This window comes from Thamnophis elegans, chromosome 14 (assembly GCF_009769535.1).
Source record: "Thamnophis elegans isolate rThaEle1 chromosome 14, rThaEle1.pri, whole genome shotgun sequence".
Classification (NCBI taxonomy): domain Eukaryota; kingdom Metazoa; phylum Chordata; class Lepidosauria; order Squamata; family Colubridae; genus Thamnophis; species Thamnophis elegans.
Genome location: NC_045554.1, coordinates 44,039,564 through 44,055,277, shown reverse-complemented (window position 1 = coordinate 44,055,277; position 15,714 = coordinate 44,039,564). Strand labels below are relative to the sequence as shown.

General features: G+C 42.9%; 1 protein-coding gene across 3 annotated transcripts in view; it reads left to right on the top strand.

Annotated features, from left to right (window-relative positions):
• RPGRIP1L (RPGRIP1 like) overlaps nt 1-15,714 on the top strand; it is a 74,510-nt gene that overhangs the window by 27,562 nt on the left and 31,234 nt on the right. For all 3 annotated transcript variants that reach the window (XM_032230726.1, XM_032230724.1, XM_032230723.1), the window contains exons 11-18: nt 1,966-2,072; nt 3,074-3,124; nt 5,614-5,793; nt 8,241-8,358; nt 9,635-10,087; nt 13,001-13,137; nt 14,353-14,716; nt 15,159-15,352. In XM_032230726.1, the coding sequence (XP_032086617.1) occupies nt 1,966-2,072; nt 3,074-3,124; nt 5,614-5,793; nt 8,241-8,358; nt 9,635-10,087; nt 13,001-13,137; nt 14,353-14,716; nt 15,159-15,352 (1,604 nt within the window). The remainder of the gene's footprint in view (nt 1-1,965; nt 2,073-3,073; nt 3,125-5,613; nt 5,794-8,240; nt 8,359-9,634; nt 10,088-13,000; nt 13,138-14,352; nt 14,717-15,158; nt 15,353-15,714) is intronic.

Sequence of the window (15,714 nt, the reverse complement as noted above, 5' to 3'; positions counted from 1 at the left end):
ACGAGCCGAAGGACAGATGATGGAAGCAGTTAGCTTCCTCCCATAATTGGGGCTTACCAGGGGTTGTAAAAAAATCATATATATATATATATATATATATATATATATATATATATATATATATATATATATATATATATATATATAATGTTATATTTATGCTGATAAATAAATAAATATAACAAATGTAACAAAAAAGGCAACAGTAAAAAATGTTGGGTTTCTGTCTGGATGGTCTCTTGTGACGAGCCTAATGACAGAGAGTGGAAGTGTGACCTTCCTCCCACACTTGGGCATACCAGGGGTTGTGACTTTAAGTATATAATATAATATATATATATATATATATATATATATGTATGTATGTATGTATGTATGTATGTATGTATATATATGTATATGTATATATATATGTATATTTATATGTGTGTGTGTATATATATATATATATATATATATATATATATATATATATATATATATATATATATATATATAATCTATCATCTTCTTTCACACACACACACACACACTGAGAGCATCTGCACCAAAGAGAAATTCCTCGTGTGTCCAATCACACTTGGCCAATAAAGGATTCTATTCTATTCTATTCTACTTTATTCTATTCTAAATACTATTCTATTCTACTTATTTCTATTTTATTCTATTTATTTCTATTTATTTCTGTTCTATTTTGTTATAAATACTATTCTATTCTATTCTAACCATTGATAAAATCTATTCCACATTGAATAAGTACTCTGTATCTCCTTTATCTTTTATTTTCCATCCATCTCTGCACAGTCCAATATTTTCCAATGAGAAAAGGCACAATTGTCCCCGATCCCACACAAAAATCAAAACTTGTACACCCATACACCCATACAGAGAGAAACAGAGAGAGAGAGAAAAAGGCAGAGAGAGAGAGAGGAATATAGATATATTATTTTTCATGTAGCTTAGATTTCGCAAAACGGCAGCGAAGATGTAAATCTGGATTGAATTGTAGCAGGACTAACAAATAGGAACTCATTGAGTTTGATGTGTTTCTCTTTGCAAATGCTTCCCCCCCCTCCATCCTCTCCTAAAAGGGGACCCCCCCCCCCAGCTTTACTTCGAATTGTTGATGATTCTTCATCACCGCAAAGGAAACCAATTGGCTCTGAAGTCGATTGCTTTCTTCGGCGAATGGAGCAAACTTTCTTCTTTCTTTCCCTCTCGATTTCATTCACCGTTTATGGGAAGGGCCCTTTCTGATCCTTTTGCAAATTTGTTTGGACAGGAAGGGCTGTTTTGATCCCTTGCCTGCTTTCCCCACTCCCCTCCCTTCTCTCCCTTCGGCTTTTGCCGATGAGTTTCAGGTTTTATTATCCTTTCGGGCTGGAACTTTTCAATGCTGTTTTAAGGCTGGAAAAAATTAATTGCAGACTTAAGAGCCTTTTGTCTTCCCGTTCTTTGCAACGTGGAATGCAGAGATCGGTACCCCTCATTGCATTGATTACAGATGATGATATTAAGGCCAACAGCTTTTGACAGGCTGTTTGTTTTATCGGTAGATTATCTTAATCTTTGTTTTCTTAAGAGCCTGTCCTTTTACAAGGCTAAGACCCTCTGATCAGTTTTTTAAAAAAATCTTGTTTTAAATTAAACTGCAATCCCACCCTCCAGAAGTTACCTTCTTCCCCTGGGAGCGTTTTATAGGCAAATTGTTGTGACTCAGCAGAAGTTTGCTGTGAGTTGAGTCGGGATGCAGGAATAACAATGCAGCTGGGGCTCGTTAGAGTGGTCTTCTGGAGATAAAAGGACTGATGGTGCCACACCCTGGTTGCAGAAGTCAACGTTCGTCCGTCGTTCGTTCATGGTTCATTGTTCATCGGTCGTGGTTTGTTTGTGAGAGACACTTGGAGAAGTGATTTGCTTTCTGTAACCTGATTCAAAGAGACCCCCCCCCCCCTTTTTTTTGAGACCAAACTGAAAAACTGGCCCAGGAGAACCAGGAGCTGCGAATGCGCTGCCTCGAACAGAAGCAACAGCTGGAACAGCTGAAGGCCCGCCTGCATTTTTTCACCAAGGTGAATTTTTTTTCCTCCTTGTTTTAGAGAATGACTTAGAGAAATAGAGCTTTTTTATTTAAAATATATATATATATATATATATATTTATATATATATAAATGGCTCTGTGTGTGTGTGTGTGTGTGTGTGTGTGTGTGTGTGTTCCAGCATAACCCTGGAACGCCTCGAGCAATTTCAACCAAACTTGGTACACAGATTACTTACCCTCTGGAGAAAATACTGTGGGGGTAAGACACCCCTAACACCCCTTGGGCAGGGGGGTTTCTGTTAAGATGCAGCCTGTTGTGCCTTCAAATGACTTCTACTGTACTGCCTTAAAATGACTTCTACTGTACAACGCTGTGGAATTGCCATGATAAAGGCTTCACAGTGCTCTACAGTACTCCCTCTGCTAAGGGGCAAAATCCAACATTAGAAATTGCGGCGATGTTCATGGAAGGAACCCAGGTAACGCCGGGTTATTAGTTAGTATAACGTACCAAGACAATACAAAAATAAATATTAGGGAAACTGAGGAAGGAAAAAGGGAAGTGGATAGTGGGGGGGAAAGCAAGGGGAAAAAGAGAAATAAAGGCATTGACTTCTGAATCCTTTGGTGTAGTAAAATAAGGCATTAACATCTACACTCAACTTTTTACTTTTTCATAATCATGGAAATTAGCCATTCCTATATCAACAAATCTTATCTCATTGGTAAAAGCCCCCAAAACAGAGTTTCAGATTTCTGCCACCTCAAGCACAAAGTCCAGAAGTGGTTTCCAAGTAGAAATAAAGGTATTTTTTGGGCGGGGGGGGGGGGGGAGAAGGAAGCTTTCTATATTTTATGCAAATGCTTCTTTCTTAAAAGCCCCGAACCGCATAACGGAGGCTACGAGAGTGTTCATTTATTCATGCCGTCCAGCTAGAATGTCATGTTTTGTGTGAATGCAAGAGAGTGTCTTCCCTCCATTATTCATTTCTTGAAGAGAACCTTTTTGTTAATTATTTCTCTGTTTCAGGAGAACGATGTCGATGTGGCCGACCTCAGTGAGGCTCTCGCGCTCCTCAAGGTAACTAGCTCAATCCCGCACAGCCCCTCCCTCCCTTCAAGCTTTTTCTCTTCTCACCCAATGTGAGCCTGCACGCATCTGGTTTTTGAGATGGCTTCTTCTCATACTTTGGGTCAACCCTTTGTGGGCTCATGTTTCTTTGCTCGAATGGGTCCACTGCATCTCTTTCCTCCCAAAAGACAGAAAGGTAGTGGGATTGGACGGGACAGGATGGGATATAGAAATAGAAATGAACACTAGGCTAGATTAGAATAGAGTAGAACAGAATAGAAACAGCGTTGGAAGGGACCTTGGAGGTCTTCTAGTCCAGCCCCCTGCTCAAGACCTTATACTATTCCAGAGAAGTGACGGGATGGGATATAGAAATAGAAATGAAGACTAGATTACACTAGAATAGAGTAGAATAGAAATGAAACAGTATTGGAAGAGACCTTGGAGGTCTTCTAATCCAGCCCCCTGCTCAAGACCTTATACTATTCCAGAGAAGTGACGGGATGGGATATAGAAATAGAAATGAACACTAGGCTAGAGTAGAATAGAATAGAAACAGCATTGGAAGAGACCTTGGAGGTCTTCTAGTCCAGCCCCCTGCTCAAGATCCTATAATATTCCAGAGAAGTGACTGTCTAGTCTCTTCTTAAAACCTCCAGTGATGGAGTACCCACAACTTCTGGAGGCAAGCCGTCCCACTGATTAATTGTCCCTCACTGTTAGGAAGTTTCTCCTTAATTTCAGGTTGCTTCTCTCGTTGCTTGGTTTCCAGCCATTATTTTCTTGTTTGATATTAATATAAATATACATAACTGTTCTGACCCCCTCCTTCGTCCAGTAACGAAAGCCGAGACAAGCTTAACTAGAATGTACTTTTAATAGCAAGAAGCCAAACTCTCGGTGGCTGAAAGCCAAACAAACAAACAGATAAGGACCTTGGCAGCAAGTCAGACAAACCTTGGCAGCAATCCAGCCTGCCAAGTTAGTTACGTTCTCTTTAGTCAATGCGTTGACTTCTGCAAGAGGGGCGTGTGCACAAGCAGTCTTTTTTATAGTCTGGAGAGGAGCCTAATGACCACCAGTTGAGCGCAATTACCTCCTGTAATTGCGTAACTGTTCCTGACGCTTATTAGCTCTTCGATGGCGTGCATCCAGGAACAACTCACTGCTGGCTTCTGGATCACTCTCCCTTGTCTCCTCCCCACTGGTCCAAGGCTCAGGCACCACCTGGTGGCCAACCAGTCTCTGTGCGCCCTGCTCAGAGTCGGAACCTTGTCCAGGATCCTCCACATCCTCCAGAGCCGACTCATAGGGCCTCTCACTGTTGGAGTCTGGTGGCAGCTCCAACGGTTCCTGCTGAGCCACAACACATAACTATAAGGTTGGTGCATCCAAAATGATTCAGGCCTGTGGCTTCCATTTATATATCTAAGAAAGCTCCATTTATAGATGGATGGATAGGTGGATGGATGGAGAGGGAGGAGAGAGAGGAAGGAAGGAAGGAAGGAAGGAAGGTAGGTAGGCAGGCAGGCAGGCAGGCATATGCCTCAATCATCTTGGATGCGCCCACCTTAAATGTAGCATTCTACAAACATAGGGTCCTTTCCTCATTATTTCAGACCTCTGTTTAACATCAAATGCAACATCAAAGCCATTTGCTATTTAAAGCGCCCTTCTTTCTCCGCGCTGGCTGTTGTCGCTGCGTTGATGATGTCAGCGACGCGGTTTAGTCGGGCGCGTTTTTGTCGTTCGCCCTTTTGTCGGGTCACAAATTAATCTGGTGTAGCCCCTCCTCCCTGACATCTTCCAGATGTGTCCAATCGTGATTTCCATCATTTTCAGCCAGCCCCGCCCGTGAGAATTACCGGAATTTTAGGCCAGCACATCTGGAGAAAGTCCCAGGCCCAGGAAGTGGGCAGAGTCTGCCCATTCTCCAGCGCACCACAAATTATGCGCTGATCTTCCATCTGACGTAGGAAAACACCACGCTAGACAGGATCTTTTCCGTGCATCTGAGTTCATGCCCACGCCGATATCGAAACTCGACAGAACGGAGTTTATAAATTGACAGAACCATTAATTCCCGTGACTGGGAGATTTGCAATTCAGTTTGCAAATGCTAACTAGAGGTAAATTCTGTTACCTTAGATATGCAGGAAATTTGCAGCCTCAGTTTTTATCTGCAGATCCCATACCATCCCTTATTGAAATGACTCTTGGATTCCTTTGAACTCGTTTGAAACTTGTTTCTGAATAAAGATGTGTATAGGATTTGGCTCAAAGCAGATTGCTAATTAGTTCCGAGTTCCATTTTTTTTTTTTTTTTTACCCCGGGAGAGCACTGAGAAAGAAAAAAAAAGCTTGGTCTTTTCGACACAGATTTATTTTAATGCCGAAAAGAGAGAGGTCCATTTATTACAATTAAAATGAAAGGCTGTTTTTTCTTTTTAAATTATAAAAAAAAACTAATTATGAAGCTGTCAACTTTCACAACCTAGGTTCATAGGCAACGAGCAAGCGGAGACCTTGGGTTTTTGGAGAAAGTAGAAGATGACAGCCAGAAGGACGCGGAGCGTTCCCTTCGTGATCTTCAGGCACTTCATGCAGAAACTGTTCAAGAACTTGAAAAGACCCGCAATATGTTAATTGTGCAGCATAAAATTAACAAAGACTATCAGGTACTTAATTTTCTCTCACTGCCGCTGAATGTGAAATATCTCCGTCATTGTGCTTGCCTCGCTGTTTTTTTTTTTTTTCAATCTCACGATGAAGATTAATGAATCCAATATTTTATGTGGTAACTAACCAAATCTTAATGAGTTGAACTCTACTAGACTTCACTCTTCAAATAAACTTTTTGTTTTAATCGTCTAATTCCAGCATGTGTCACTCCTCCCTGGTTTTTTTAGCAAGTAGTTTCTATTCTCCCCCCCCACCCCCCCAAAAAAATACTAATTAAATTAAATGTTTGGCTCAACTGAAGGCCAGCAAATAAAAGATCTTAAAAGTTAGGTTTGGTGTTGGGGATAATGGCTTAATCTTAAGATTACATACTCTGTTTCCCTGAAATTAAGACCTCCCCGGATAATAAGCTCGGTTGGGCTTTTGAGTGCATGGGCTAAAATAAACCCTCCCTTGAAAATAAGCCCTCCCTTGAAAATAAGCCCTCCGGGGGGGGGTGGGATTCAAATAATTTAACAACTGATTCTCTGCCCTAATGACCAGCTGGGTAGGCGTGGCTCAGTGGTCATGTGATTGGATGAGTGTGGCCAACTCAACATCATTCACATTGATGGGCGCGTCGCCTTAGCTGTTGCAATGTAATAAGGGTTAACAGAGAGGCAGTTTCTGTAAGCAGGGCAATAAAGATGAAGCTAGAAACAACACCAGAATGTTTCCTTCCTGCCTTCCTTACAGGATTAGCCCTGTAAAGTGGGAAAAGACACAAAATGAGATATCTTCCAACAACCGGTTTTCTGAACTGCTTAGAAAGTTAATAACCGGTTCTCCCGAATAGGTGAGAATTGGCTGAATCCCACCACTGAAGCCCTCCCTCTAGAAATCATTTTGGACTATATATAAAGGTTATTAATAATAATAACAATTTAAAAAAGAACCAAATTAGACACAGCTAAGTTTTAATTATTAGGGGGGAAATGTTATGATATAGGATATAGTTAAATAAAGAAAGGATGATGATAAAAAATTATATACCTGTATGGGTATAATATAAGGGAATTGGATGTAAATGGTAAACAGGGATTTGGAAAGGAGGATTAGAAAATTTTGGTATTAAATATTATGGATGTTTAGCTAGAATTGGCTATGAGGATTTAATGTTAATGGAGGATTTTATAAATAAGTAAATGAAATGCCAGTATGTGGTTATGTATTAAATCTTGGTATATTTTATGATGAAGGACGTTTAAATAATCATAGTCAAATAAAAGTGGAGGTATGATGATGGTAATATAATAAATATCTGAGTTAAGATATTAGAGTTAATATGAATTATATTTGATGACGGTGGAAGAGAATGCACAAAAGCCTTTTGTAACCAACTGATACACTTTCTACAGTATGTAAAGAAGGAGGATTTGTATGTTTGTTTTGAAAATAAAAATATATTTTAAAAAAAGAAAATAAGCCCTCCCTGAAAACATTGCAGCATAGCAGCAGCTATGAGGTGACTACGCTCGCCGCCTCCTGCACCTCAAAAATAATAAGACCTCCCCGAAAATAAGGCCAAGCACTTATTCCAGGGGTCAAAAGAAGATAAGACCTTGCCTTATTTTCAGGGAAACACAATAGTACAGACAAACATAAAAGTCAAAATTTTCCCATGCCATGCTCTATTTGAAATGTATTCAAAGAATCAGTCATAAGATTCTTCGTATCCTTCTGTTTCCTCAAGAGAAGGAGCGAATTTCCCTACAAATGGTTTTCCAAGTCCTCTAAGCTTCCTTGTTTTTATGAGATTTGGACAGTGAGGAAGTTGGGGAGGAACCTGGGCCAGTCCTGGAGTCTGGGGAAGGTTCTGATGAGGGCTCTGTGTCAGAGGCAGAGAGGGGGCCAGAGCCGTATGCCAGTTATCAGCTGCTTTCAGAGTCAGACATCAGTGGGGCAGACAAACAGCTGGAGCCTGTTCCCAGAGTGCGCATGCGCAGAGTTGCCAGACGAAGGGAACAGCTAGAGAACATGGGTCGACTTGGGAGTAAGGCCACAGGTGGACGATGAATGGCCCCTCCCAGAGAAAATAAAAGAGGAGCGAAAGGGGAGTGGAGTTTGCAGGAGACAATTAGTTCGCTTAATTGGTTCGTGACTCTCCGAGTTTCCTTGCCACGTTTTGCAGTATCAGCCTGGCAGCTCTCCAAGCCTGATAAGGTCTGTGACTATAAATCCTCCCTTGAAAGACTTTGCTGGATGTGAATGAGCAGAATTCACAGTCAGTGAATAAAAGAGGTTTTTGTCGGGACAAGGAGTTTGCTCCATGTTCTCGGGAAGCCTCGGTCAGAACAGTATTGGGGGGGGAAAAGGACATTCTTGGGGAAAGGACATTGGTGAGCGAACTCTGCTTGTCGCAAAGCGTGGATTGTAGACCTCACATTCTGTTCTTCCTCACCAGGCCGAACTTGAATCCGTGACGCAAAAAATGGAGGCGTCGCAGCATGATTACGAGTTAAAGCTGGAACACTACGTCCACCTTCTTGACGTTAGAGCCGCCCGTATTAGAAAATTAGAAGGTATATCGGCCAGAATTCAGATTTTACAGCAGAAAATTACGGGGGGGGGGGGCGGGGGTATAGATAAGGAGATGAGGAAATCGGCTGTCGGAATTAGCTCTTTACCACACATTTAATTGTGTTTCCTGGGAAAAAAACATGAGAATGCCTTTGGTGTAAACCAAGACTTGTGGAAAGAAATACAGGTAATCCTTGACTTACAACCATTCATGAGTTGTGTCCATTTTTCAAGCAAGGTTAATGTGGGAAGCCAGATCTGCTTAACAACTCCACGATTCACTCAGCATCTGCAGTGGTTTGTTTGACAAAGGTGGCAAAAATGGTTGTAAAATGAGGCCCAATTCATTTAAGAATTGCTTCTCTTAGCAGTGGAAGTTTTGGGCTCAGTTGTCGTAAGCTGAGGGCTACCTAGAATAAAGTATTTTAAGAATATGGAAAAAGAGAGTTAGAAGGGACCTTGGAGGTCTTCTAGCCCAACCCCTTGCCCAAGCAGGAGACCCTATACCATTTTAGATAAATGGTTGTCCAGTCTCTTCTTAAAAGCCTCCAGTGTTGGAGCATTCACAACTTCTGGAGGCAAGTAGTTCCACTGATTAATTGTTCTCACTGTCAGGAAGTTTCTCCTTAGTTAGGATAAACTTGACTCTCATTTCTACTTGTAGAATAAAATGTCTAAGGGTTTTTTTTAATGTACATGTGTGTTGTGGATAGAATAGAAAAGAATAACAGAGTTGGAAGGGACCCTGGAGGTCTTCTAGTCCAACCCCTTGCTCAGGCATGAAACTCTAATTATTTTCAGACAAATGGCTGTCCAATCTCTTCTTAAAAACTTCCAGTGTTGGAACATTCACAACTTCTGGAGGCAAGTTGTTCCATTGATTAATTGTTCCCACTGTCAGGAAACTTCTCCTTAGTTCTAAGTTGCTTCTCTCCTTGATTAGTTTCCACCCATTGCTTCTTGTCCTGCCCTCAGGTGCCTTGGAGAATAGTTTGACTCCCTCTTCTTTGTGGCAACCCCTGAGATATTGGAAGACTGCTATCATGTCTCCCCTAGTCCTTCTTTTCATTAAACTAGACATCCCCAGTTCCTGCAACCGTTCTTTATATGTTTTAGCCTCCAATCCCCTAATCCTCTTTGTTGCTCTTCTCTGGACTCTTTCCAGAATCTCAACATAATATTTATAAGCTTAGAATTGTCCATTTCTGAGGAAAGCATCAAAGGAAAATGTAACTCTCAGCCCCAATTAATTCACATCCTATTCTTTGCCTTCAACAGCCCAGCTGAAGGATATCGCTTACGGGACCAAACAGTACAAGTTTCGACCCGAAATGATAGCCGATGAACCGGCGGATGATTTTGACGAAACGGCTCATTTGGAAAGAGGCGAGAACCTCTTTGAGATCCACATCAGCCGGGTTGTGTTTTCCCCGGAAGCAACCCGGTCTTTTGGGGACCAAGAGCCCGCCACCTTCTGTACTTACGCCTTTTACGATTTCGAAATGCAGACCACGCCGGTCGTTCAAGGACTCAGCCCGGCCTATAATTTCACTTCTCAGTATCTCGTGCGGGTGGACGATGACTTCTTGCAGCATCTGCAGAGAAGCGCCACCGCCCTGGAAATCCATCTCGCTCACGGCATAGACTTCGAAACGGCGGCTGCCTGCCGACTAAGGTTCCATGAAATCCTGGAGAAAAACGGCCGAGTCTGTGGTTCCGCCATCTTGATTGGTAAGTGTCGCGGTTGGCGTTGAAGCTGCATTTTTGGATCGCTTTGGTAAACTGAGCCGAGGTGGCGCAGTGGTTAGGGTGCAGTACTGGAGGCCACTTCAGCTGACTGTTATCTGCAGTTCAGCGGTTCTAATCTCACTGGCTCAGGGTTGACTCAGCCTTCCATCCTTCCGAGGTGGGTAAAATGAGGACCCAGATTGTGGGGGCAATATGCTGACTCTGTAAACCGCTTAGAGAGGGCTGAAAGCCCTATGAAGCGGTATATAAGTCTAACTGCTATTGCTATTGCTAACTGTTCAAAAACAAAAAATGGTATATTTAGCAACCAGCCTCTATGATTACCTAAATCAGGGGTGTCAAACTCGATTATATTGAGCGCCACGTCAGGATTGTGTTTGACCCTGGGGGGGAGGGAGGTGAGGTGGGTGTGGCCAGGATGGGCATGGCCAGCTCGGTGTCACTCCTGTCAGCGGCTCCGGTTGGAGCCCGAGCGCTCTGCCAGCGAAAACAGACTCCCGAGCTCCATTTTCGGCTGCCACAGCTTCCTGCAATCCTCTGAAAGTGAAAGCGGAACGCAGGAGCCTGTTTTTGCTGGCAAAAGCACCACGCACTGGTCCTTCGCTCTTTCCAGGGTGGCTCCACGGGCCAGATCTAAGTATCCCGCAGACCGGATCAGGCCCCCGGGCCTTGAGTTCGACACCCGAGTGCATTGGGTTAATTTTTTAAAAAAATTATGCTACTTGGGGTAATTTCTGGGGTTTTTTGTCCAACACAGTTAGGGGACGTTAAGTTGAGGCAGGCCAAAATCCATCGGGTGATTTTTGGCGAATGACTGATTTCTTAAATTAGAAGAGGAAGACGCAATATTGCAGTCCTGTGCACTTGTACTCATGATTAAGTTATGCGGATTTCAGCGAAGCTAATCCATGAATTAGTGTCACTTAACTGATCATGCGTTTATAAATGCATGTTTACCAGCTTGTGTTCACATGGGGGGGGGGAAACAGCCCTTCTTTTGATATAACTAGGGAAAATCGGTGTTATTGTTGACACATATTAGGTAGCTAAATCAATCCCATGCTCTTATCATTAAGATTGGTTGAGGAAGGTTAGCGCACAACAAACTAGAAGAAATTGGAGTAAAAGGGTAATAGTTATTTGTTAATTATGAATGCCTCCCTGTTTATATTGGTTTATTTTGTGTACAAACCAGGTCTTGTTTCAATAGGACATTGCCATTCTAGTTTGAATAATTAATTTCAATCCTTTCAAATTGAAATAACATTATTACGAAGCATTCAAATACCCTCTAACAGAAAGCATAAATTTGAATTCATCAATAATTATTTATTCATCCTACTAAATAGCTAGAAGGCTAATGACAAAAGTCAAACGTGGGTCATGTCTATCGGTCTCGTGACCCGACAAATGCGCGATAGACATATGCGCACCGACAAAACCGCGCCGACAAAACCGCGCCGACATCAAAATTGCGCCCACAAATTTGCGACGTCAAAATCGTGCCAACAAAAGTGTGATGACAATAAAATCGAAATTTTTTTAGGGTTAGGGTTACAACGTACATATGCACGATTTTCTGTCGGCGCGCTATTGTCAAAAATCAATTAGCGATTTTGACGTCGCAGTTTTGTCGGCGCGGTTTTGTCGGCGCGCATATGTCTATCGCGCATTTGTCGGTGAACCTATCGGTCTGCCTGCTTTCCTGTAATGTGCCAGAACAATTGAGAAGTGAATTAGATTTATTAACGTAAGATTGTCCATAGCAATCATATAAATCCAATAAACCTAATCTAACCTAATCTTAGCCTAGGCCAGGGCTTCCCAAATTGGCAACATTAAGATTTGTGGACTTCAATGCCCTTGTCAGGGTTCGAAGTAATACACCCATAGCAAACAAAACTCCGAGGCAGCTAGATTCCTCAAATAATAGTTTTATTGGATAGATCATATTGGCCCAGTTCAGGTGAAAACTGACTCTGAAGTTCCCGCGGTTTTCATCTAATTAAAAGTAAATGTTTTTCCCCTTCCCCAAACAATCAGTCACATGTCCCAATCAAGGTGTCCTCCGATTGCCTGGTAATGTTGCTCCTCCTCACTCTGGCCGGGCGTTAGAATGTCCTTGGTTCCCAGTATTTTGGTTTGGCTACAAACCAATACTATTCTGACCGAGGCTTCCCGAGATCATGGAGCAAACTCCTTGTCCCGACAAAAACCTATTTTATTAATTGACTGTGAATTCTGCTAATTCACATCCAACAAAGTCTTTCGAGGGAGGATTTGCAGTCACAGACCTCATCTGGCTTGGAGAGCTGCCAGGCTGATATCTGCAAAGAGTTCGGAGAGTCACGAACCAATGAAGCGAACTAATAGTCTCCTGCAAACTCCACTCCCCTTTCATGTCTCTTTTATTTCCTCTGGGAGGGGCCATTCACCGTCCCCCTGTGGCCTTACTCCCAAGTCGACCCCTGTTCTTTAGGTGTCCCCTTCGTCTGGCAACTCTGCGCATGCGCACACTGGGAACAGGCTCCAGCTGTTTGTCTGCCTCACTGATGTCTGATTCTGAAGGCAGCTGATAACTGGCATAGGGCCCTGGCCCCCTCTCTGCCTCTGACACAGAGCCCTCATCAGAGCCTTCCCCAGACTCCAGGACTGTCCCATGTTCCTCCCCAACCTCCTCACTGTCCGAATCTGCGGCCAGCTCTGCTGGCGGGCCACAACACCCGTGTTTAGCGACTGACCATCTTCTCCTTAGAGAGAAAGGCTCCGTTGAAATAGTGAAACCTCAATAAATCTGGATTCCGTGTTGTCTTCGCAACATGATTGCAAATAACACCGATGCTCTTTGAGGCTGGCGCTTTGACCTTGCAAACGTGCGTGAACTTTGACTCACAGGCGTCGGCGGAGACATCCAGAATTACGGCACCGTGGAATATTGGGTCCGGTTAAGAGTCCCCATGGACCAAGCGATGCGGCTGTACAAGGAACGTGCGAAAGCTCTGGGCTACATCGCAGCAAATCTAAAGGATCAGGCAAGTTTCCAGGCTGTTGTTGTTTTTAATTGTATTACCGTGATTGCCTCGGATTCGCTTGTCTTCCTGTACCTAGTGATGCCGGAATCACCAAAGCATGTTGCTTTGTTTCGATTTCACAATTCCCTGTTTTTTTCAGGACCTGTTATCCCATTGGTGGCAATCCTTATGTGTGGGTCCCCCTTCCAGCTACACAAAAATTACTGTAGTTAGTTAGTTTACTTTATTGTCATTGCACCGCGTACACAACGAAATTAAACACCACCTTCAGTGTACATTATGCATAAAAAAATAAAATAAAAGCACACATCCTTCACATTCTATACCAGTAGTAGTCAACCTGGTCCCTACCGTCCACTAGCGGGCGTTCCAGTTTTCATGGTGGGCAGTAGGGGTTTGCTGTAACTCTGCTTTATAAATTTTACTTCCCTACTTTATAAATCACCATTACTGTGGAACTGGTGGGCAGTTAGAAAATTTTACTACTAACAGAGATACAAAAGTGGGCGGTAGGTATAAAAAGGTTGACTACCCCTGTTCTATACGATTGAATTAAAAACTCCTGATATTGCATTCATATTGCACTATACAGTAGAATTCAACATGGTTACTGCCCTGGGATAGAAGCTGTTTTTCAGCCTATTTGTCCTTGTTTTTATTATCCTGTACCGTCTGCCAGATGGTAATAGTTCAAAAAAAAAAATGATGCCCAGGATGAGATGGATCTTTAAGAATGTTTATGTTTGTCTAAGAATTTTTAAGTTATACAACCTACCCTTTTGCACTGGATTGGTTTTTTTCTGATTATTACAAGCTATGCCAGATAGTGGATGCCATTTAGTCTACTGGTTAGATGTTCAGCTTTGCAGTTTAAAAATAAAAGTTAAAAAAAAACAACATTGATTCAAGCAATGCAGTCAAAAGACAAACAGAGACAGATGCAAGCATTTTATTTTGGCTCATCAGTTCCTACACTACAATAACACAGTTAAAATGATTCTTAAATTCATAGGCTTAATTAATTTAATGCTCTTGCTAGATCTTATATTTGAGACTGATTTGACTGCATTGTTTAAATATTGAGTCATCTCTCTCTCTCTCTCTCTCTCTCTCTCTCTCCCTCCCTCCCTCCCTCCCTCCCTCCCTCCCTCCCTCCCTCCCTCCCTCCCTCTCTCCTCTCTCTTCTCTCTTCTCTCTTCCCTCTTGTGATAATAGCCAGCGTTCAATCCTCTCCAAGCCAGCCCTTCAATTGATGGGAACTTAAACGAGCTCCACATCACCGTCAAAAGTTGTAACGATTTGCCGAGCCGAAAGACCAATCTCCAACCGAGCCCTTACGCCGTCTACAAGTTCTTCGACTTTGCCGATCACGACACGGCCATCATCCCCAGCAGCAACCACCCTCGGTTTGAGGATCACGCAGGCTTCCCCGTGCCAATGAGCGCGGATCTCGACCGTTACCTGAAATCCGAATTTTTGAATGTCTATGTCTTTGATGACGGGGAAACCGAAGATGAGGTTTACATCGGGAAAGCAAACGTCCCTTTAATTTCATTGGCCCACAGTAAATCCGTTTCAGGTAAACTTCCTGGCCTTTTGCTCAACTAGATTATGAGTGGCGCGGTTCGTTCTTAAGCTTGTCCTAATAAAGGAGAATATTTGAAGCTCGGGGTTGAAAGGAGGGGTCCTTGGTGCTCTCGGAGCTGGGTGATTTTCTTGCAGACATTTCATTACCCAACTAGGTAACATCATCAGTGCTAGTCTAATGATATTACCTAGTTGCGTAAATGAAACTCCTGCAAGGAAACAACCAAGGAAACGCACAGCATCAAGAACCTCTCATAAGCTTGTCTTGTTTTAAAACAGTCTCTGTTTTATGGCCCAAAAAGTCTTTCCAAGATGAAAGATTAGTCATTTTGATTGATTCCAAGTATCATTGTGGAATCTGTTTTGTCAGCTTCTGGTACCCAAACACTAGGAAGACAATTGCAATGCGCTCATGTTTGCCTTTGATTTTTCAGGGACCTTTGAATTAACCAACTCTGAAGGTGGTCCTGCTGGGACAGTCAACATTGAACTGAAATGGAAACTGACTTACCTTCAGCCGGCCAGTTCCATTGTAGCCCCCAACCTCACGGATTACATCCAGAACGAGAAACCCGTGAAGGGCCAAGGAGAAGGTCCACCTCTACCTCCATCTTTCTCATCAGTCATGGTATTCAGCCTTTCCTCATTGTCCAGAGCTGTATTCTCTTAACAAGGTGACCTCTCGGTATATATGTCACCGATGGTCTTCTTCTAGATGTGAGGGTGATCTGGCTACGACATCTGTCACCCCATTGATCGCCAGGGTTGATTCGGCTGATCTGGCTGCTAGGCGGGTGTCTCCTTCCTTCCTCACCGCTCCATGTGCGTCCCTCCCGAAGCTGCGCGCTCGGTGGAAGAGGACGACCATCCCAGATAGAAGGAGTGTACCGATCTTCGGTCAAGGGTATACGATAGCTGCGCTCCCCTGCTAGAACCTCCAAACAAGCTCTAGATCAGTGGTTATCTACCTTTGCTTCACCTCCTTGAAAT